The sequence below is a fragment of the Tachypleus tridentatus genome, chromosome 1, assembly GCF_004210375.1.
Source record: "Tachypleus tridentatus isolate NWPU-2018 chromosome 1, ASM421037v1, whole genome shotgun sequence".
In the NCBI taxonomy this organism is placed as follows: Eukaryota; Metazoa; Arthropoda; class Merostomata; order Xiphosura; family Limulidae; genus Tachypleus; species Tachypleus tridentatus.
In genome coordinates, this window is record NC_134825.1 from 177,736,208 (window position 1) to 177,761,243 (window position 25,036).

The following is a 25,036-nucleotide window of genomic DNA, read 5'->3' on the forward strand; positions in this document are numbered from 1 at the left end:
TCCGTTTGTGTTATTTTCACCAGTGACTACAGCTTCTTCTAATGTAAGTAAACACAATGTTTGGAAACCACAAGGGAGTGATACTGATTCCCAAGCGACCAACATATAAAACTAAAGACTATGACACTGTGTAAGTAAAGTGGGACGAACCATAGCATGCAAAAGGTCATTGATTTATGTACAAAACGGATATTTGACGGTCAGCTGTTAATTAATTAGTTTTATCTTTATTCCACTGTTCACGCTCTATTACAGTGACCTAATTGTAGACAAAAGAGATGGAAAAACTTTAACAGGCACAGAAAATAATGATTTAAAAACTCAATATTCTAGTAAATATCGTTTGTTCCTAGTTAAGCACAAATCTATACAATGGTGTGTGTGTGTGTGTAATTTATCTAAACTCAGTTTCTAGCGTTATAAACCTTCATACTCAACGCTAATCCAATGGTTCAGTATGCATCATAGATATGGTTCAGTATTTAGTACATTGTTCATCGAAACGCTTCGTGTTATTTTTCAAAACTTTAATAAATGCTTCTGTTAGCATGTGACGTCATTCTTACCTCAACTGTGAATGCTCAGTTCTCTGAATAAAATAATACAAAACAAAATTAATAACGTCAAACTTTTTGTTTTTAAGTGTACTTGTATACAACTTTCTTTTTATGCATTGCTGAAGAAGTCAGTTGTGAAAAGCTGTAGTAATATCGTTAAAAACTGGAAATTTCTTTCTCTCTCCCTAGTTGTTTGGGTATTTAAATTTGTATACCCGGGAGGGTCAGGAACACTAGGTCTCTTCCTTCCTCTCTCTCCCTAGTTGTTTGGGTATTTAAATTTGTATACCCGGGAGAGTCAGGTACACTAGATCTCTTCCTTCCTCCCTCTCCCTAGTTGTTTGGGTATTTAAATTTGTATACCCGGGAGGGTCAGGTACACTAGGTCTCTTCCTTCCTCTCTCTCCCTAGTTGTTTGGGTATTTACATTTGTATACCCGGGAGGGTCAGGTACACTAGGTCTCTTTCTTCCTCTCTCTCTCCCTAGTTGTTTGGGTATTTAAATTTGTATACCCGGGAGGGTCAGGTACGCTAGGTCTCTTCCTTCCTCTCTCTCCCTAGTTGTTTGGGTATTTACATTTGTATACCCGGGAGGGTCAGGTACACTAGGTCTCTTTCTTCCTCTCTCTCTCCCTAGTTCTTTGGGTATTTAAATTTGTATACCTGGGAGGGTCAGGTACACAAGGTCTCTTTCTTCCTCTCTCTCCCTAGTTGTTTGGGTATTTAAATTTGTATACCCGGGAGAGTCAGGTACACTAGGTCTTTTCCTTCTTCCTTTTCATTGTTAGAGTAGACTTGTTAGTATTTTTAAATTTAATACATGTGGGCCAGAGTGATGAATATAACTCAGGCCCTTTTCAGGGTAATATCCATGTATATTGTATGTATATGTATATCTAAGTCTGGATCATAGGTGACCTGTTTTTCTCATTAGTATATTATTTTTATTGCTATTTCTTATTGAATTTTAATACTTAATTTTAGCTCAATGATCTAATGTATAAGTTTATCGGAGAGAGGTGTTTAGGACTCTCATATATGTAATACCTGTCTTGTTCGCATAACAGCTCATTTTTTCTCCAATTTTTATCGAAATGTTTTATTGTACTATGTAGAAGTCTATCTGGTATTGTTTGTGTATTGGAGTATTTGTGCAGGAACTTTGATGAAGTGGTTTTGGGTACTATATATGTTGTTGTAATTAATGTATTTTGTAATGATTGTAGTTTGGTTTTCAGTTGTTTTTTTACTTAAGTTAATCCATGCAGGAGCTACATAGTCTACTACAGGTCTTACATATGTTTTGTATATTTTAAGGATGTTTTCACGAGTTGTTCCATAATGTTTACCAGTTAGACTCCTAGCATAGTTTATTCTTCGCCAAATTTTAGTTTTTATGTTATTAACATGTTTTATCCAGGTAAATTTAGAATCGTATGCTGGTCCTAAAAATGTTGCAGATGTAGCAGTCTGGAGAAGCGCTCCGTTCATGTAAAACTGGGGTTGTACTTTTTGATGTTTCATTGATTTTGAAAATATCACTAATTCTATCTTTGCTGCGTTTATTTTGATTCTATATTTTGGCAGTATTCACTTATTCTGTTTAGTTGTGGTTATATGTTAGTGGCTGCAATTTCTGGTATAGGGACACTTTTCCATATTGCTACATCATCGGCGAACTGTGACGAGTATCCATGATTTGAGTCTTTAAGTGATACATTTACTTAACAAAGGGCTCAACTTCACAATAGCACCTAGGTGCAATTCAACTTTATAAATTAAAACATGTTTAGAAGATCTAGCTAGGAGACTTGTAATACTTTCTACAGAAAACAAAAACAAGAAGACAACCAACAGAAAGAAGACAACTTAGACAATTTTATTGACATCCAGCAGCCAAACTTTCAGAAAAAATAATAAAATTATATTTTCCAGAAACACCTATAAACATCTTAAAAGATTTCTGCAAAGAATTTTCTCACAAAACTATCAACATAATTTCACAAAACAAAAAGCTAAAAAACAACCTTACAAAAAGAGACATTAATTCCATTAAAAACCTAAAACAAGACAAATACATAAAAATTCTAAAAGCAGATAAAGGAAACGCTATAGTCATAATAAACACGAATGAATACATCCAAGAAATGACAAACTTTCTATCAGACACAAACAAATTTAAACCAATACACACAAATCTAACAAAGACACACGAAACGCAACTGAACTAATTACTACTAAAAATGAAAAGAGCCAACACAGTTTCACAAACACTTTATTCCTACCTACGTAAAACCGACTCACGCACACCACAAATATACGGCATCCCCAAACCTCATAAACCAGATTGTCCATTACGACCAATAATGTCCACATACAAATCGTTTAATTACAATCCTGGTAAATACATAGCATGGGCATTCTCCAAATACGTAACATCAGCCAACTCATTCATCAAAGACTCCTTTAATTTCAAGTCTAATCTTAATCAACCTAACCATGAAGCCTTAATGGCCAGTTTCGATGTTATATCCCTCTTTACAGAAGTCTTAACCGCTGAAGCTTGCAAGATAGCCTTAGAACTCTATATCCGAGACCCTGACCCATCTATAGACATTCCCAGCAACCAATTAGTAACCATCATAGAATTCACCACGATGAAGACAAACTTCGTGTTCAACAACCACAATAACAGTGGAACCCCTCTAAAGCAGCCACCTTCGGGACTGAGACAAACTGGCCTGATTAGAGGGGTTCCACTGTACATAATTAAGGATTATGTAAACAAAAAAAGGGACTGTGATTGAATATCCGCTTTCAAGGAGTGACCGAATCTGAGGGGTGGCCACTTAGAGAGGTTCCACTGTATATACAAACAAATGGCCTGAGCATGGGCAACCCATTATCACCAGTTCTAGCCAATACTTTTATGACACAAGTTGAGACACAAGCAATTAACACAACATTGCATCCACCACTGTACTGGTACAGATATGTAGACGACACGATTACAGGATTCACATCTACAGAACACACACTTAAATTTTTCAATCACATTAACGCTATACATCCCAATATTAACTTCACATGTGAACAGGAAGAAAGCAATCAAATATCATTTTTAACCTCAAAATTACAAGAATCGATACACAATTTAAACAGAAATCCACCGAAAAGTCACCCATACTGGACTATACATTCCTTGGGACTCAGCACATGAAACAAAACAAAAACTCAACATACTAAAAAAAACAAATAAACACAGCCATAAAACTATGCTAACCAGATAAAATTAACGATGAATTAGACGAAATAAAACAATACTTCATCAACATGAACAAGTTTCCTCCACAAACCGTAGAAAACATTATACGCACACACCTAGACAGAAAGCAAAATCAAGTAACAAAAGTAAATATATCCCACGAATCAAAAAATCACGAAACCATATACTGCTGCATACCATATATTCCCGACATCAGCAGAAAAATAACCAACATTTGGCAAAAACTAGTAACAAAATATGACATTCCAGTTAATACCAAATTTATTCAAAACTGAGGTCTATACTATGTAAAAACTTCACTGACAAACACCTCACCAACATTATTTATGAAATACAATTAGACAACTGTCACGACTTGTATATTGGAGAAACAAGTAGCAAAATGGAAACCAGATTCAAAGAACACAAAAAGTCACCTTCACACGTTTTCGAACACTGAAAATCAAATAAACACAACATAACCATAAAAAAAAAACGCCCAAATACTAAACAAAGAAACAAAAATAAACAAGCGCAAAATTAAAGAAGCCTTACTTATATAACAACTCAAGCCCAAAATAAATCAATACAAAGGAACACCTTTATACCTATATTAATAAATATAGTCAAACATCTAAGCACGCCCTCTACATTCCTACACTCAATTACACAGGCCCTTTGAAACATGTGGTCAGCTATCGAACAGTTACCTCTTTCTTTCTTTGTGAACCTGACGATGACCGAAAAAGGTCGCAACGTTGTTTGCTCCTCTACATAAAAATTTTTCCCAACTCATACCAGCCGTTTTCTACACATATATTTTCCTCACCAGTTGAATTACTTAGTAAAGTGTAGCATTATCATAGGAATTGTTTTGTGCTTTTTTTATCTGTGGCTGCTCGACCACAAGCACCAACATTTCTTCCTTCATAACAAGAAAGCTCTCTGTCTATCTGAAATATGTGACGTGCTAACCATAAAGATTCTCAGTTCTCATCTTCAGAACAGTCTGTTTCTTCTTCAATCAACCTTCAACAGACTGATGCTTTAAGCTAGATGGATATTCTCAGTTCTTATCTTCAGAACAGTCTGTTTCTACTAGTAGTTGCTACATTTATTTTTAACATGGAGAGGCAATTGTTAGATTTTTTTTCACTGCTAATAACAAGTGAGAGAAAAAAGGTAAAACGAACGAGAATGGAATAAATCACAAATTCTACAATAACTAGATCTTAATCACAGACATCACGTACGTTTTATCGAGATACTCTGTAGTAATTCACGGTTATATCTGTACACAGTAATCTAACCTCGGTAAAAACGAGAGATTTGTGATTTAATTTACGGAAGAAACGTGCAGTGAGTTGTGGAATAATAGAATTATGAAGTAAATTAGTAATAACACATCTTATTAATAAATAAACTGATGAACATACAAAAATAAACAAACGAGTAAGAAAATGACGAGAATGCAAAGAAACAATAAATGGTACTTGAATGTAACTTGATCAACAGTTATATTCACAATGCGACTAGAATGGGTTTGGTTTTGTTTGAATTTCGCACAAAGCTGCACAAGGGCTATCTACCCTAGCCGTCCCTAATTTAAGAGTATAAGGCTATAGGGAAAGCAACTAGTCGTCACCACCCACCGCCAATTCTTGGGCTACTCTTTTACCAATGAATAGTGGGAATGGCTGTCCCCAGAGCTGAAAGGGAGATCATATTTAATGTGACGAGGATTCGAACCCGCTACTCTCAGGTTACGAGTTGAGTGCCTTAACCACCTGCTATAGCGGGCCGCGACCAGAATGGGATTTTCACTGCAAGATATTAGGTGGATACCCAATTAGAAGATCAAGTAATGAAAAATGCAACTATATCACGAAACAGTAGACAAGTTCCCAGATCGACAACTATATCACGAAACAGTAGACAAGTTCCCAGATCGACAACTATCTCACGAAACAGTAGACAAGTTCCTAGATCTACAACTATCTCACGAAACAGTAGACAAGTTCCTAGATCGACAACTATATCACGAAACAGTAGACAAGTTCCCAGATCGACAACTATATCACGAAACAGTAGACAAGTTCCCAGATCGACAATTATCTCACGAAACAGTAGACAAGTTCCTAAATCGAATAAGCTGCAGAGAGTAATGTCTCACGTAGAATTTATGACATGGTTCACTTTTAGACAAATATCCAGAACGTAGTGAGGCCGGAGCAGACAATAACGTCTGTTCGTGTCTGTATGGAGCTGCTATACAAACTACAAATTTCATTTGTTACCGAGCACAACATCATAGCATGAGTTGACCGTGCTGTGCCCATTACAACGACATGACCAGATGGTTTGGGCGCTGAGCTCGTAATCTGAGGGTCGCAGGTTCGAATCCCTGTTACACCAAACATGATCACACTTTCAGCTGCGGAGGCGTTATAATGGAACGCTCAATCCCACTATTCGTTAGTAAAAGAGTAGTCCAAGAGTTGGCGGTAAGTGGTGATAACTAGTAGCCTTCCCTCTAGTCTTGCACCGTTAAATTAAGGACACCTAACGCAGATAGGACTCGCGTAGTTTTGCACGAAATTCAAAAGCAAATGCACAACTATTGAAGCTATGCGATTTGGGGTAATGAGTCTTCAGACTCAACGCTAACGCACTTGAACAACTACATGTAAAATATTTTCTCAACCCATATAAATGGGACAACTACAGTTGCTTCATTAATTCTAGTTGTTTTTTAAAATCAAGTATTCCATTTGGTTATACAAATGTAAATAATAGGTGGCTTGTACTTATAAACAATTTCAAGGCCTAAAATACTACCTGTATAGTTGCGTCTAAAAATTCAAGAGTCAGAAATTTATTATGATATAGCTGGCTCTCCGGGGCAAAATAATTTTATAAGTAGACATAAAAAATACTTATAAAATTATTTTGCGAGATATGCAATGTACACACACACACATATATATACAGAGAGAGGGAGAGAAACCAATAAGTGAACATTTATTTTTGAAAATAAAGTCTAGTTTCACACCCTTTTTATTTGGAAATAATTATGGCAACAGAGGGCAACCATTTTGGTTCTCTTTTGCACTTTAGCGTGTTCCAACCTACTGATGATGCAGAAGAAAGGCTGTGAAGCATCACGGGAAGGCCGGAACCACGCTACATATTTGGGCAGTGTGAGGTTTCTTTCACGAGAAAGACGTTGAAGATTGGGGTGTAAACAGTTATAGTAATAGGTATTTATAATTTAATTTGTAAAGATTCTTATTTTGAAGTCAGAAGTTATATACGTATATTTAGCGTGTTGTTATAATACTTTCGTTTTTGTTAACATCAAAAGTAATACGATATTATTTTGAATATGAGGTTCATATAACGTTAAACTATTGATAATATATAGTTGTAACCGGTTCCGTTTAAATTTGTCTTAAGACTAGGGCTAGTCCTAAGTTTGGTCTATAGTTGGGTCAGTTTAGCCTTGTTTTTCAAGTTCGTCCTTTCCGTAATTAGTGTGGTGTGATAGTTCAACTTCAATAAACTGAGCTGTATAAACTATAATGTATATTTGACTTTTATAACGAATAACGCAACTCCGAGTGGTGTGTTTTTTTTGTCACTGTAATGTAATTTGTAAAGTGGGTCGCAGGGTGTGGTTTGTGGTGTAATTCAGCTATAGTTCGAAGGTGTTCATGTAGTCTACGATAGAAAATATAGACAGATTTATCTAAAATTAAATCGCGTGTCACATTGTTAAATTCTTGCTCATTGTTTATAAATAAATGTAACTTAAGTTGTAGTTTGTATTTAACATCGTAAACGGAACAAAGGGTATTCCAGTATAGATGTGAAATGCAACAATTATTTATTAGAAATATAACTTCGATTAACACATACCTAAGTACACATCTTAATATTCTTAAAGTAAATTTATTTGATTGCTTGATGATTAAGAATCTTCTTTCAGATAAAATTTGAAAACAGCTTGAATGTGTAATGAGGAACATTATATTACAAGTTTAAGGTGGTAACTGATATGTGGGTCCCTTGGCATGTACATTTGCTTCCATGTTAGATGTGTAATTTTATTCATTGTGCATGTAGTGTAAATACGTTGAATAGTATCTCTCTTGCTAATTCAGCTTTAAGATGTCAGATTTGTCATGTTATGGGCATTAGAAAAGTAAATTGACAGGCCCTTAACATAGAGCTTGTGCAAGGTACATATTTCTGCTGTAGTTGATAACCTGAATCAGGGTTTAAGTAGTTTCATATCATGCCTGTGAAGAGGTTACTTTCCAAGACATGGCTATCATCTGCAATATTTAAGTACCAATTCCAAACCATGCTTGCTATCTCTTGACACTGCAACTATTTCTTGATCTCCAAGTTTTCCACTCCTTGCCCATTTAAGCAGCAAGAACATTTCCTTCAGTTCTTCATGTTCCACTAAAGTGCCTTTGGGCAAATTCTAATTTTCAAATTTCTCCACCAACTTCAATGTACTCTTTATTCGAGTGATGTGTATAAGCACCTCATTCCAATAATGTAATTACTTTTTTCTCAACAAAACATTCAGAATGGGTTTCTATCAACAGAAGTGTTGTAATTATTTACTTTTTACATTGTGATTTTGAATGCAGTCTGCATTTCCATGGTTATCTTTTATTTTTATATTTATGTTAACCAAAAATCTTCTTGCAGATGGGTATGAAATTCCTAGTTAATGTTATCTAGAGTTTGCCAACAGCCAGGGGAGGAGTCACTCTTAGTCAAAGCTGTCTATGATATATTCCATTGTAAGTTGGATATATTTATATGAACTGATAGTGTCTCTCTGGGGTTGTTCTGAGGTTGTTTTTGCAAATCACTGGCAGGAATTTACTCTTGTTTTTCAGCTCCTGTTACTTGGTCAACCTCAACAGAGAATCAGTTTGATCCTCCAGCTCCTTCTTTCACTTGGTCAACCTCAACAGAGAATCAGTTTGATCCTCCAGCTCCTTCTTTCACTTGATCAACCTCAACAGAGAATCAGTTTGATCCTCCAGCTCCTTCTTTTACTTGGTCAACTTCAACAGAGAATCAGTTTGATCCTCCAGCTCCTTTTTTCCCCATTAGTTACTTGAGTTTGTGAGGTTTTGGGGGTCTCTCTAATTGTATTTGACTCAACTTCCTGGTTAGCAGAAAAGACACCAATAGACTACTTGGTTTTTACCCTTCTCCTGATATTTATGTTCATGCTGGAAGATTTGAATGTTTCTTACATGACCAGATAGCTATACCTTATCACCTGTGTTTATTGGATCAGCATAATTTGGCTTATCACCATCAGGAGAATCTCAATGGATGGACACCTTTTGGACCTGTGGGGTTCAAGATTGGAGCCTGTGATTACTTTTAACCAATCAATTTTCATGGATCCATCCTAATTTTATGACCTTTTGGTTATTTTCAATCTAACATTTGCCTGAACCCTATCAGTGTTCCCTCCAATAAGTTGAGGATGAGTTAGGAATATTGCTGACATTACCTCATTCAGATTGTCTTCTTCCATTCTTCCTTTCCTTGGTGGTTTGTTGCTGGAATTTATTGGGTAGAGACACTTTGTTAGAAAGGATTTATTTGCCTTTTTCTTCTGTTGAGAAATTAGGGAAAGCTCCTTTCCTCCATCTCATGTTATTTGCTTGAGTTCCAGAGATGTTAGAATCACAAATTGGAACGCTTTGTTTACATTTTTCTTTACTATCATTTGCTTCTTGCTTTTCTGACCACCTACTTTGGTTCTCAGGTTTATTGATTTCCACAAAATGGTGTACCTGTATTTTCAAGGATCTTTGACTCAGTTAAACTGATGAAAATGGTATCGGTGACTATATTGGAGGCAGGGGGGCAGTAAAAGTATGATTACATCACTTCCTGAATTTCTTTCTTCAGGTTTTCATGAGTATTCCAAATTCAGGGCAGACCATTCAGTTTACATCACTATCACCATTCTCTGCTCAGCCTATTGACTTTTCACCTTCAAAAGATCCAAGGTGACTGGGGCTTTGTTCCCAAGCCATAAGAATTGTTAGCCAAAAGGCATTAGAGAGGGTTGATCCCATTTTTCTGGGATCTTATTCCCATTTATTCATGGTACCCAAGAAGATGGGAGATTGGTGTCCAATCATTGATTTAGTTCAACTCAACCAATTTTTTAGATTCTCTTTGCTTCATGGTGAAATCTTTTCTCACCCTATGATGGCACTTTGCACCAGGCCTCTGGATGACAAAGTTCAATGGTACTAATGGTTATCTTATATTCCCATTGCAGAATCTCCTCAGAGGTTTCTCAGTGTTATGTACAAGGGACAGGTACCACAATGGGCTCTTCATTTTGGTCTTTCATCAGCACCTTGTCTTCTGCAGAGTTCAAGTTTTTCTTCTTTTCACCTGCATTCTTTGGACCTGTGTACACACCATTATATGGACAACTTGCTTCTTCTGGCACTATCCCACTAGTTATCAGCAGAACAACAGTTTCAGGTTCTCCTTGTGGAACCTATGAAAGTGTACTTCCTTATCAGATTGGAGAAATCTGTCTTGTCACAAATGCAGTATCGCATCAGTTGTGTGGGTTTATTTTTCAATAGTCACTTAAGTAATTCTCAATAATCTCTGTCAGCCTTCAAGTTATGGAAAATGCATCAACTTCGATCTCCTTCTCCTATTGTGCAGATGGTTTTCTCATTTGGAGATATCAGCATCCCTCAAGCCTTTCATTCCTTTGAGATGAGCACATATTGAAGTCCTTTCAGTGGTCATTACACAACCAATGGACCATACTTTGCTATCATTACTCAGGATCATCATAGTTGATTGTGAATGATGTTTGAATCAGAGCATTACTACTATTCAGGTGCCCATTCCACCACCTTGTTTGAGATCCATTTCTTTAGAGATGCATTTCAGGGATGGAGAACTTATCTTCAAGGTCAGGAGTTCCAGAGTCCTTGGACAAAAGGCAAGTCTACTCTCCATATCGATGTATTCAAATTCGTGCAGTACATTGGGCAATGGTTTGAAGTCTGTCTCTCTTGAATGGGGAAATTTGCCATGATACATTCTGACATCTCTGAAAAGCTATCTCATCAAGAAGGTACACATCCTCCAGACCTTTTTTCTCATACCTTAGGTCTTTTGTACTGATCTCATTCTCATAGCATCTGTCTTTTAGCATGTCATATTCCAGGAGTGACAAATTTAGTTTCAGATCACTTGTCTCAATCCAGCCACATTCTTTTGATGGAATGGATGTTACATCACAAGGTTTTACAGTGGATTTGTTTTCATTTCATGTCTCTAAAAGTTTGTCTTTTGCAACTCAGTGGAATTCTCCACTGTCATTGTTTTGGTTTCTCTATCTTATCCTCGCATGTTGGCAGTAGATGCGTTCAGTCAGGACTGCACAGGTTTACACATGTATAGCTTTCTCCCAATTTACTTATTGTCCTTGGTTCTTATTGTGGTTTGTTTTACTCCATGTTGAGTTCTTTTGGTTGCACTTTATTGGCCAGCTCCAGCATGGTTTCTGCTTCTTCAGTATTTGCAGGAATGTCCTTCTCTACTTCTTCCATGTTGGAAGTGTCTGTTGAGACAACCTCACTTAGATGTTGCAACAGGCTCTGTCAAAATGGGGTATTCCATAGGAGCTTTTAGGCACCTACCTGATGGTGTTACCTAATTACAGACTGGCAGTTGTGTACAATAATTAGTAAAGCTAAAGGGGATCCTGCCTGTCTTTGCCAATCTTCAGAATGTTTAAATTGGAATTTGTTTGCTTTTAAAAATGTGAGGAACTTCGTTCACCCTCTAAGTCCTTATCTCCCATAGTCTACAGTTGCTAAAGTGTGTTTCTCCTTTCTTGAAGAAGAGGTTGAAGTTGGAGGCCCTCTTACTAGGGACCCTGGATGTTTTTCCCAAATGTCAGTAGGAGTAGTCCAGTTTGTGTGGTAACTACTTGTAATATCTGGTTGAGGAATGCGTGGCCCTTTTCTTTGATCACTGTTGGATTTGTATATTGTTCATGAAAGGTGGTGCACTACCTCCTCATAATTCTGGAAGTAAAGTGGTCCCATCCTTGGTGCAAATAGCCTAGTTGCTATGTGCCATAAAATGCGAAACAAACAAACCGACCAGTCCATCTTAGGTCCTTGGTTGGACACAGGCTCCACATCCCCTCTATAATTCCAGGAGACAAGCAGAGTACTCCTTCTTCTCTTGGTTGGGGAGTGAGGACAAATGTTGATAATTCCAGACTGGATGAGTTCTGTTCCTTTGGTTGTGTATAGCATACATGATCCCATCATTCCAAGTCCAGGATGTTGCCTTTTGGACTTTTTCAGGTGGAAGAGAAAGTCTGTTCATGTAGGTGTTGTTTACTTTCTCATCACGATTCAGTTGGTGTGAAATACATCACTATGGCTACAGTTTGGGATCCAATCAAAAGTATGTGTTCATGGTTAGCCTATACTGATGATTACTCATATCCTATTTCAACATTGATACAGAAACTAAGTTCTAGGTGAAGAACAGGCCTATTTTGGATGTAGTGCAGTTCCCTCCCTCTTATATCATTTGTATCTTGGTATATGCCTCTTCCATGAAGAGCAGGCCTGTTTTGGATGTAGTGCAGTTCCCTCCCTCTTATATCATTTGTATCTTGGTATATGCCTCTTCCATGAAGAGCAGGCCTATTTTGGATGTAGTGCAGTTCCCTTCCTCTTATACCATTTTTTATCTTGGTATATGCCTCTTCCATACAGATGATTTTTGTGTGGATCATGCCAACCTTGACCCCTCTACTTTTTATGCTGGATTCTAGCTAGATGGTATGTTTTGGAAGTTAAATTTTTCCAGCACTGAAAAATGTATTTCCACTAATGGTTACCTTAGCTGACACTCTACTAAAAACTGGTTCATATCTTGAAAAAGTAATTACATTATTAGAATTGGGTGCTTGTATACAGTACCTATATAGAGGGTACATTGAAGTTGGTGAGAAATTTTTAAGTTAGAATGTGTCCAAGACATTTGAGTTTGGTATAAGACTGGAGCAAGTGTTCTAAATGTGTAGATGGGCAAAGTGTTAAAAAGTTATATATCGAGAAATAGCTATAGTGTCAAGGAGGTAAGTATTGGAAATACATTTTTCTAAACTCAAAATGTATTTAACTTTGATTCTTTTGTCCATCCACACACACACACACACACGCACTGCACTCAAAAATGTATTGCACCTACTATGTTGCCCACCTGCTTTGACTGTATATCTACAAACATGATCCATAAATTGGCAATAGTATAATATCAAACTGAATATATCACAAAGAACATTTTGTATTTTAGTTAAATAAAACATTTTCAAAGTAAACTCACTTTAAAGCATATTTCTATCTTGGTCATCTTTAGTAAATGTTTGTTATTGTGTTTTATTAATATTTTCTAGTTATCTGCATTGATAGTTTATTTATGCACGAGTAAAGCAAGTTCCACTGTAACAGTCTTACTTAGAACATAATTTTTATTATATCTCTTCCATATCTAAGAATGTAAGGTTTAGTAGCTCTCAATGTCTATATTCCATATTTTGTTAATGTTTTCCCAAAAGACCTGAGTCTTCAATCTGTACCAGTCAAACTACTTAGTTTATTTACAAAATTATGGTACCCGAGTTCTTTAGGTATTTGAAAATATCTTTTTCTAGAAACTTTTCAGAATAATAGCAGTTTTATACATTCTTTTCTCAGGGTTCTAAACTACTAGCAGTAAAAAATAAAGTTATGAAACTAAACATTTGTTTCCTAATTTTAAAGAATGACTTAATTACAAGTAGAACTAAACTAAAAAAAATAAATCTGTAATTTGATCAGATGATGAAATGTAAGATGACTTGTACTTCATAAACAACTGTTGTTCATAACAAATCTAATGTATGATAACAAGTCAACTCCAACTGAACAACTTTGTGCTCTGTTTTCCTGTAGTAATGTGACTGCTTTGTTGCTTCTTTTGAAACTGTCCAACAGATTTGACAGTTGACGACCTGGGACATGATACTTGTGTCAGTAGAAACACTGTCTTCCTTTGGGTGTAGATTAAACTTATCAGCCCTCCTCATTTATATATACTTGGCTATTTCTGCTCTAGTATAGGAATGTAGATTTTCGTGAACTTGTCACTCATTCATGTTTATTTACATATGAATGTAATTACAGCTATGTGTATTGTATCCAGACGTGACGTGCAGGTCTGTCTAGTTCTGGTTATTATGTTTATTCCACTGTGTAGCTGTGACCCATCAAACACCCACTCTTACCTTACTAAATCTTGAAGAATGGGGTGGGAGTTAATAGTATGAGTCATTTTTCACACCCTTACAAGATGACTGTGTAGTGTAGATGAAGTTCCTACTTAGATCATATATAAAACCTGTACAAACAGTTCTAAACTAATCTCAACAGAACCATGTCAGCTATCCAGACAGACCACCAGGAAGAAGAAATGAAGCAAAAAGCCCAGAAAATGGCCACCCAGGCCACAACACCAATAGAGAAGCTGAGATACCAGTGTCTGCAGAGAGGGGCTAAAGGAATTAAAGAACTAGGAAGGTAAATAAATATTGTATTGTGGTTTTGTATTATACTGTTGTAATGTGTTTAACACAGGATGTCTCGTTAGTTTAATTTAAATAATTGTAAACTTTTAGTACCAATCACAGATATACCTGTCATTGAAAATATTTCAAACCATGAAATGTTTTTTGCTGTTTAGAGGGATGCAGCACACTTCTCCCCACTGGGCATTCCTCTGCTCGGTTGCTAGGCTACCTCCTCGTAATCTTCACATATCTCAAGTTGTCTAACCATAACTAAGACAATTGGTATTGTAAAATAACTTGTTTATGAGGTAGAAGTGTTTTTGTATACATCTATTGTGCTTCTTAGTTATTCTTTGTATAGATTTAATCACCACGCTACCTCTCTTGTTTCTTTATTTTATCTTTCTATTTCATCACCACACTACCTCTCTTGTTTCTTTATTTTATCTTTGTATTTCATCGCCACACTTCCTCTCTTGTTTCTTTATTTTATCTTTGTATTTAATTACCACACTACCTCTCTTGTTTCTTTATTTTATCTTTGTATTTCATCACCACGCTACCTCTCTTGTTTCTTTATTTTATCTTTGTATTTCATCACCACACTACCTCTCTTGTTTCTTTATTTTATCTTTGTATTTCATCACCACACTACCTCTCTTGTTTCTTTATTTTATCTTTGTATTTCATCACACTACATCTCTCTTTTTCTTTATTTTATCTTTGTATTTCATCACCACACTACCTCTCTTGTTTCTTTATTTTATCTTTGTATTTCATCACCACACTACCTCTCTTGTTTCTTTTTATTTTATCTTTTGATTTCATTACACGCTACCTCTCTTGTTTCTTTATTTTATCTTTTGTATTTCATCACCACACTACCTCTCTTGTTTCTTTATTTTATCTTTGTATTTCATCACCACACTACCTCTCTTGTTTCTTTATTTTATCTTTGTATTTCATCACCACACTACATCTCTTGTTTCTTTATTTTATCTTTGTATTTCATCACCACACTACCTCTCTTGTTTCTTTTTTTATCTTTGTATTTCATCACCACACTACCTCTCTTGTTTCTTTTATTTTATCTTTCTATTTCATCACCACACTACCTCTCTTGTTTTTTTATTTTATCTTTCTATTTCATCACCACACTACTCTCTTGTTTGACTTTTTTTTTATCTTTCTATTTCATCACCACACTACCTCTCTTGTTTCTTTATTTTATCTTTCTATTTCATCACCACACTACCTCTCTTGTTTCTTTATTTTATCTTTCTATTTCATCACCACACTACCTCTCTTGTTTCTTTATTTTATCTTTCTATTTCATCACCACGCTACCTCTCTTGTTTCTTTATTTTATCTTTCTATTTCATCACCACGCTACCTCTCTTGTTTCTTTATTTTATCTTTCTATTTCATCACCACGCTACCTCTCTTGTTTCTTTATTTTATCTTTGTATTTCATCACCACACTACCTCTCTTGTTTCTTTTATTTTATCTTTTGTATTTAATTACCACACTACCTCTCTTGTTTTCTTTATTTTATCTTTGATTTAATTACCACACTACCTCTCTTGTTTCTTTATTTTATCTTTGTATTTCATCACCACACTACCTCTCTTGTTTCTTTAGTTTATCTTTGTATTTCATCACCACGCTACCTCTCTTGTTTCTTTTGTTTTATCTTTTGTATTTCATCACCACATACCTCTCTTGTTTCTTTTATTTTATCTTTGTATTTCATCACCACGCTACCTCTCTTGTTTCTTTATTTTATCTTTTGTATTTCATCACCACACTACCTCTCTTGTTTCTTTAGTTTATCTTTATTTCATCACCACGCTACCTCTCTTGTTTCTTTATTTTATCTTTGTATTTCATCACCACACTACCTCTCTTGTTTCTTTATTTTATCTTTGTATTTCATCACCACGCTACCTCTCTTGTTTCTTTATTTTATCTTTGTATTTCATCACCACACTACCTCTCTTGTTTCTTTAGTTTATCTTTGTATTTCATCACCATGCTACCTCTCTTGTTTCTTTATTTTATCTTTGTATTTCATCACCACACTACCTCTCTTGTTTCTTTATTTTATCTTTGTATTTCATCACCACGCTACCTCTCTTGTTTCTTTATTTTATCTTTGTATTTAATTACCACACTACCTCTCTTGTTTCTTTATTTTATCTTTGTATTTAATTACCACACTTCCTCTCTTGTTTCTTTATTTTATCTTTGTATTTAATTACCACACTACCTCTCTTGTTTCTTTATTTTATCTTTGTATTTAATTACCACACTACCTCTCTTGTTTCTTTATTTTATCTTTGTATTTAATTACCACACTTCCTCTCTTGTTTCTTTATTTTATCTTTTATTTAATTACCACACTACCTCTCTTGTTTCTTTATTTTATCTTTGTATTTAATTACCACACTACCTCTCTTGTTTCTTTATTTTATCTTTGTATTTCATTGCCACACTTCCTCTCTTGTTTCTTTATTTTATCTTTGTATTTAATTACCACACTACCTCTCTTGTTTCTTTATTTTATCTTTGTATTTAATTACCACACTACCTCTCTTGTTTCTTTATTTTATCTTTGTATTTCATCACCACACTACCTCTCTTGTTTCTTTATTTTATCGTTGTATTTAATCACCACATGTTTTTATTTCTGTGTTTTTGCTGCTATCATTTTGATATAACTTTATTTATTGTGCTTATATTTAGGTATTTCATTTTCAATAATTGCATGTTTACATATAAACTTTATCTGTAGAGTTCTTACTTCAAAAAGTGATGTCTAGTAACAGTGGTAAATGTTTTACTGCTCCAAGCACTCTTGTAAGTTTGATTACAATGAGTAGATTCTTCATGGTTCTAAACTAGAAATATTTTATTCCCTATTGGGTTTTAAACTATAACAACTTTTATCACAGAACATATTCCTTTCTTTAGGTTAATGTGAGAGTACATGGTTGACACTAATGACTCCAGATATACTATAACACTGTACTCGTATCTCCTCTTGTGTTAAAGAGAAAGTGTTACACAGCAAACTGTACATTTCATAATGTTTCATGTCATTGTAAAAATGGTAATAGCTAGTGTATAGAAGTGTTGTTAACACAATAGTTTATATTAGATGTCTACAGTTTTGTTTTAGTACAGTCTACATCTTATCATGATACTGCTGTTTTAGGCCTGTAATGGAAGTGTTTGATGGGCAGAGTATAACTAAAAAGTTGCCCTAGGCTTTTGGCAGTAGGTATTGATGACAGCTGTGATCAGTGTAAATAACTGTTAAATGTGGATGTAAGACATTTGTATAAAACTAAACAAAGTTAACTAGTTTGTTTGTAGCTCAATAACCTTTGAATACTATCGTCAAGTTAGTTTATGTAGTTTTCTGTTGAGGTTAAAAAGTTTTAATACACAATTTTTACTTGGATCTTAACCTCTCACTCTCTCTCTCTCTCTCTGAATACAATTTTTACATAATTTTAATGAATTTCGTTCTATTTGTTAAAATTGTGTTAAGTAATCGGATGTCATTTCTATGTTTAACATTTAAGGATCATGTTTACTAGTAGTTAGCAAATGAAGTTTGGTAAGACTGTTGACTATTCTTAGATCCTTTCGGATCATGGATGATTCTGGTGACAGAAAGCTAGATCTTGAAGAGTTCTCCAAAGGTCTCCATGACTATGGAGTTGATCTGGACAACAGTGAGATTGAAAACTTGTTCAACGATATAGATAAAGACAACAGTGGAAACCTAAATTTTGATGAGTTTCTCAAAGCACTGAGGGTATGTAATATTTCATAATCTTAGCTGCCATCCTTTTCTATACTCTATCATACAACAGCATATATAAAGTATTATTTGGCATAGTATTTTTGAAACCACTCTTTATAAAACCTTCTCCACTGTTGTTCTCTTCTTTACTAAGTACCTTTTAATAAGTAATATTATTGGTTTAGATTCTAATTTATTATAATTGATACTACATAAGGTCTGTAGAGTGCAGCCATTGTTTCTGTACACATCTGCACAAAATATTGTTTTTTTGGGTTTTTTTTCCAGAATCATTCATAAAGATGTTAATTTTGGCTTGGGCTGTTATTAATCATAAACCCTACCTTTTAGCCCCCTATGTCACAGGCACGTCTGAATCTTATTGAACAAGCTTTTCGGAAGCTGGACCGTACTGGTGACAAGGTGATCACTGTCGATGATTTGCGAGGTTTGTACAATGCTCGCTATCATCCAAAGTATCAAAATGGTGAACTGACTGAGAACCAAGTGTTTGAACTCTTCTTGAAAAGCTTTGATTCTCCCAGCAATCCTGATGCTAAAGTAAGTTTGCAATCAAACTCTGATAAAAACAACTCTTCCTGACATCAGGTTATATTGCTAAAGTAACTTGAGTGCTGTGTTGTTAATTTACTTACTTCAGTATATTGACTCTGCTTACTTCCTTTGTTAATGATGTAAAATTTTTTCTTTCAGGGCTACTAGTATTCTAGTAATAAATTATAAAGTTACAAGGTTCTATTTCACTCTCATCACTAGCTTTTTACAGTATTATCAAAAATCTTTGTAATAAGAGTTGTCCACTGGTGTGTTTGTATCATTTCCAGTAGTTACTTTACATTAATTGTATATGTAACAATCACTTTCTGATTATATGACATGAATATTTTAATTTATAATTTTTGGCAGTAATTAACACAACTTGTATATTAATAATAAGTAACAACTTACCCACTACACCATCCCAACCATAGTTACAGTTCTTGTAGTAATATAGCAAGAGGACCTTTTTAGATGTGAATTGTTTCCTGTTTAACTGTATATCTCAGTCTTTGTATTGTACAAGCTGCAGAAACATATTCATTTGTGCAAAAAGTTTCTTTGTAAGTAATCGTTTACAGTTGTGTGACTACACTCATCACTTTAATAGAAAAGTTTTCTGTCATGTGACTACACTTGTCACTTTAATAGAAAAGTTTTCTGTCATGTGACTACACTTGTCACTTTAATAGAAAAGTTTTCTGACATTCGAAACAGCTTGATTACAATGAAACTTAAGAGGTTAATTGGTGTTTGAAAATATCTCTCATCCTAGAGAATCTACACTAACACTTGTTAGTGCATACAATGAGTGAAGTATGGAATATTCATTGTTTATAAAAGTGAAAGGCAGGGTTATGTTGTTGGTTCAAGCACTCAACTAAGTCTTAACTGAATATCCTGACAAATGTGCCCATCCTTTTATAACTTAATGACACACATATCAAGACCACTTCACTATTTATTTGACCACTGTGTTTCTACACCTACTGAAGTTCCTGTCTTTGTTACAGGTGACATGGGAAGAGTTTGTCAACTATTACTCTGGTGTGAGTGCTTCGATTGATACTGATGCTTACTTTGATCTAATGATGAGACAGGCATGGAAACTGTAGGCCAAAGAAGCTGAGCCCTTGGCAACAAAGCTGTCCACACTTTCAAACTAACCTGACTTAACTTCTAGAAGAATCATAGTATACGCATTTAGGTACAATAACTTTTTATATCTGATTCTAGCAGGATATAGGATTCTCAAATTATTTTTTTTTAAATATACAATGGTACATTCCAGTAGATAAACAGGAATTCTTTTTAATTCATTTATTTCATAAATTATTGTGTGAACCTTTATTTTTGTACCTTCTAGAGCTTCCATTCCATATATTTGTAAACTGACAATCTAAGATGGACATGATCCGACCACACTTCATTTTACAACTTGCTATATATGCTTTTAATGACAAACATAAAGCCAGAAAGTAAACCTTGTTCGTTTTTATGTAAAATAGTGTAGTACATGGAAACATTTCATAGAACATAAAGTCCTTTGTTTTTTATTTTAAACATTTTGAAAACCTTAACTTTGAATTTATTGTCTTTTGTTTCAAACTTTAAACTTCGTATATTTTGTGTGAATGTACAAGCTACAATATAGGTGAACTATAAGTGTATTTTATTTTTAATGTTTTTAAAAGGATCAAGTTTAGCTGGTGCTTTGAAACTCAATATTATTTTCTGTGTTCAACTATTCTTAGACAGTCGTCTTCCATTTTGTTATCCTGAACGATCACATACGTTCAGGAAATGCTTATGTAGCTACTTGAATAAAATATCAACATTAGACTGGTTGTCTGATCTGTTTTAAAATATCAAATTCATTCATGTTGAGGATCTTATATTGTACCAAGTTTTATGTTTTATATGCCAAAATTAAAAAGTCCAGAGCTTTCACCTGTATTTTGTTATCAAAAACACTGGAAATGAAATAACTTTTAAAAGTTTCCACTGCTAAGTAAAATTAAATGAACAAAAATCTGACTCCAGCTGCACTAACCTGAACCCTTAAACAGTGGCTTAGGGACAACCACCCCTAAAATACATTTAACATATGATTTCACAGTACTAACAGTTATTTACTGAAACTACACAGTTTAGTCTTGTTACACTTTGAACACTGTTCAGACATTAAACATTTTCAGTAACAGTATCATTGGGTTCAAACACCCAGTTATATTAAGTGAGCAAATAGCTTCCACTTTTAAAGCAGCCTTACCATATTTGTAACACAGACCACCATTCTTGTTTAACTAAACAATCTGAGATAACAGTTTATTGATGTCACATAATTCTCTGCCATCAAATTCTCAAGCCCCTCAGTGTGGATTCCTGTATGTGGTGAAGGGACCTCCCAAGGAAGGTTCTGTTCTTTCAGTTTACTTCCTCTGGGATCTAAACATCCACCCACGTGTTTGTTGTGCATGGTGACCTGTGAAGGGGAGGAGAGGATCCTGGTGGTTGAGAGGTCCAACCCTAACACACCACTGTGATCTTGAATTCCTGTAGACTGGCAACCTTGGGGTGCCCCCCTTGGGTCAATCGGCTAGTCTACGTGGGCTAGGGTCAACCAAGTACCAGTGTTGGGTGTTCTCAACAAGTGTTGTGGACATTGTATCTGATGCTGGTGTTTTGGGTATAGTGCTCACGAAACGCTGGTGTTGCTGCAGTGTCCTTGATTGGCATTGTAGGGCTTCATGGTGGATGGGATCAGTGGGCACTGAAACACTGTTATTATGGATCCTCCAAATAAAATAGTAAAAAATAGTCCATAGGTAAACAACCACGTCTGGAAGATTCTGAGCAGCAATTCTCACCATCTGTACTACCTGTTGTACCTCATTTTCTTATATTGCACTCATTTTCAGACAAACCTTTAGGGCAAATATTTCCCATGTTCATTCAGAAGGGACTTGCTGGCTCTCCAAAGTCAGCAAACAAGCTTCGATCTGGTGACATATTGGTTGAAACATCCACATCTCAACACAGTGAACTCCTCTTGCATTGAAAGGCAATTTGGGATATAACTATTGAGGTTGCAATGCATGATACTTTGAATTCGTCACGAGGGGTTATTGTTGAGAGGGATTTGAATAACATCCCCGAGTCGGAGGTTCTTGCTGGTTTCTCCTCCCAAGGAATTTCTGCAGTGAAACGTATCTCTGCAAAAAAAAATGGAATTATGATGCCAACCAATGTCCTCATTTTAACATTTACACCACCTGCCACCATCAAAGCAGGTTATCTTAATTACAAAATATGGCCATACATTCTTCTCAATGTTTCCAGCATCAGCAGTTTGGTCACTTGAAGACATCATGTTGTAGTTCCTTGACATATGCTCATTGGCAAGAACCATGATGCTTATGAGTGTGAAACAGATCTGAGAACAAGATTTGAAAGGTCATTGGGCAATATAATTTTGTCACCCTTTTAATCTTAATCTCTGATAGCAAGGAAGTAACTGATACATGGAACATCGCCAATACTCTAGGTGAAAGCTTTTGCTGGGTATCTAGCACTTTTGCTTCATCCTCCACCTTCTTAGCCATCAAGACTGGCAGAGTGATCACCTTTTTCCTTTTGAGCTGATTGTCTCTATGGCTATAATCGTCCCTTTACACTGGTGGAACACAAACTGGCCCTTCATTGGTCTGGCAGTACATCAGTGAGACCTGATGTGCACTACGAAATGCTGTGCCATCTGTCTCCTGCTTCTCTTACTATTCTTCTGATTGTTTTTAACTGGATCTGACAGCAGAATGTTTTTCCCGATGCCTGGCGCTGGGCTATTGTCCTACCTTTCTCTAAGTCTGGAAAGGATCCAAAAATTACTTCAAACAACCATCCAATTGCTTTGACAAGCTGTCTCTGTAAGACCTTACAGGATGGTTAATGCTCATCTTGTTTTGTTCCTCAAATCAAACAACCTCCTCTTGCGCACTCAATGTGGGTTCCAAAGACAGTGCTCCACCATAGACCACCTTATTCAACTTGAAACGTCAACCAGAGAAGCCTTTCTCAAACAGTAACATCTTGCATCAATACTCTTTGACCTTGAAGTCTTATTATACTACATGGAGGTATGACATTTTGCGATACCTCCATTTGTATGGGTTAAGTGGTCATTTACCCATTCTTATTTAAAAATTTCTAATGGACAGGCAATTCCAAGTTTGTGTGGGTTCGATACTTTCTCGTTCTTTTTTACAGGAACTTGGCATCCTTCAGAGTTGTGTTTTGAGTGTCACACTTTTCAATATAAAGATTAATGCCATCACTGAACAACTCCCTCTATTGCAAACAGGCTCTATGTCGACAACTTTCACATCTCTCAGTTGTCAAACATGATGTATGTTGAGCTGCAGCTACAGATTACCTTCAATCGTTTCGTGAAGTGGACCACAGCAAACGGTTTTACCTTCTCTCTCTCTCTAAAACCACCTGCCACCATCAAGGCTGATTATGTTAATTGCAGAGTACTGCCATACATTCCAAACCCTCTCCAATGTTTCCATTGGTTAGGTAACTCGAAGACGTCATGTCATTATTCCTTGACGTGTGCTCGTTGCAGTGGCAAGGACCATGATGCCTACGAGTGTGAAACACCCTCATCGCATCAATTGCAATGGCTCTCACCTGTCCTACTTTCGTTCTTGCCCTAAATGGTTGAAAGAAAGAGGTGCTGCATTTAAAAACGATTAATGACATTGCTTATCCTAAGGCTCGAAAGTTTCAGTTCACCACTTCATCTCAGACGTCTGCTGCTGCACTTTGTTCCACAACTACTGTGGGAGTGCAAATAGATCTCTCTGTACCTCCTAAAGAATCGTTCTCCAAAAAAATGAAGTCTTCTAACCTCCATGGTTAAAAATGTTGATGAATCAACATATATCTCTGTCCCTTATATACATTCCACCAAACCCCAAGATCCACATCCTTTGGTTCCAGGTACAGGCATTTCCTCGGATCCATCTTCTTCTTTCACCCCAAAATGCAAAACAATCATTTGTTCACGTCCTCAGTTACTGGAATCCCCCATCGAACAGCAAAGACCTGCCCAATCGACCCAGGGCAGGATCCATGGAGGTTGATAGACCTCCCTCGAATGAGGAAAGTATGGCAAAAAGATGTGGTCGTAAACAAGGGTTCTCCACCCAATTCGCCTACACGTAAATAAAAATGGCCACATTGATACAATGGAACTGTCGAGGTTTATTTTCTAATCTGGATGACATTAAAACACTGATTGCTTCCTACCATGCTGTTTGTCTTTCCTTGCAGGAAACCTGCCGATACAGTCACATTTCGGCAGTTTTCTTTGTACAGAAATGACAGGCTGTGTGATGGAGGTGTGGCGTTGTTTGTTGATCAGCATGTGCCCGCCCTGTCTTTGCCACTTGACACAGCCTTGGAGGCCGTAGCCATCCATGCTTCCTTGGGTCATACCATCACTGTTTGTTCTGTCACCTTGAGAGACATATGATAAATCAGACGTTGATGATCTCATTGAACAGTTGCTGTTTCTCCTTTTTCATCCTGGGGGACTTTAATGGACATCATCCCCTCTGGGGAAGTGCTGATATTGATAGGAAGTGTCACTCTGTAGAGCGTATGCTTTCTGATCACAACTTTTCTCTTTTCAATACTAGTTCTTCTACTTATTTCCATGTGCCTAGTCACTCTTTTACTGCTATTGATCTCTCAAGTTGTTCCCCTTCTTTATTCTCCCATTTTTGATGGAGTGTTGGCAATAATTCACGATGCAGTGATCATTTCCCTGTAATGGTGAGAGAGACTGGCCATGGTCGATGCCACCCGACCCGCGTGTCCTCTTTCTTTGCTCTCGCAGAACTTGATTCTGCCATTGTCTGTAAGCCCTCAATAGATGACTGTGTGGCAGCAATAACTGAATGTATTATACAAGCAGCTACTCAATATATTCCTAAAACCTCGACACGTTTACCACTATATACTCGTCCATGGTGGAATCCTGCCTGCCACATGGCAAGGAAGGCTTAGAAACAAACCTGGGATAATTTCCGTAGATATCCCACACTCTTGAACCGCATCGCTTTCCAGTGGGCCCATGCACAAGCTCGATGGATAAGACGTCAAAGCCAGAAGG

The 25,036-nt window shown here is 36.1% G+C and overlaps 1 protein-coding gene across 1 annotated transcript; it reads left to right on the forward strand.

The window, feature by feature from the left end:
• The first annotated feature begins 6,924 nt into the window (after positions 1–6,924).
• Positions 6,925–20,695, forward strand: LOC143231134 (calcyphosin-like protein). The gene is made up of 5 exons (XM_076465769.1): positions 6,925–7,082; positions 14,346–14,492; positions 18,132–18,309; positions 18,649–18,858; positions 19,869–20,695. Exons 2-5 carry the CDS (start codon positions 14,350–14,352, stop codon positions 19,968–19,970), a joined length of 633 nt encoding a protein of 210 aa, XP_076321884.1. The 5' UTR covers positions 6,925–7,082; positions 14,346–14,349; the 3' UTR covers positions 19,971–20,695.
• The last annotated feature ends 4,341 nt before the right edge of the window (positions 20,696–25,036 follow it).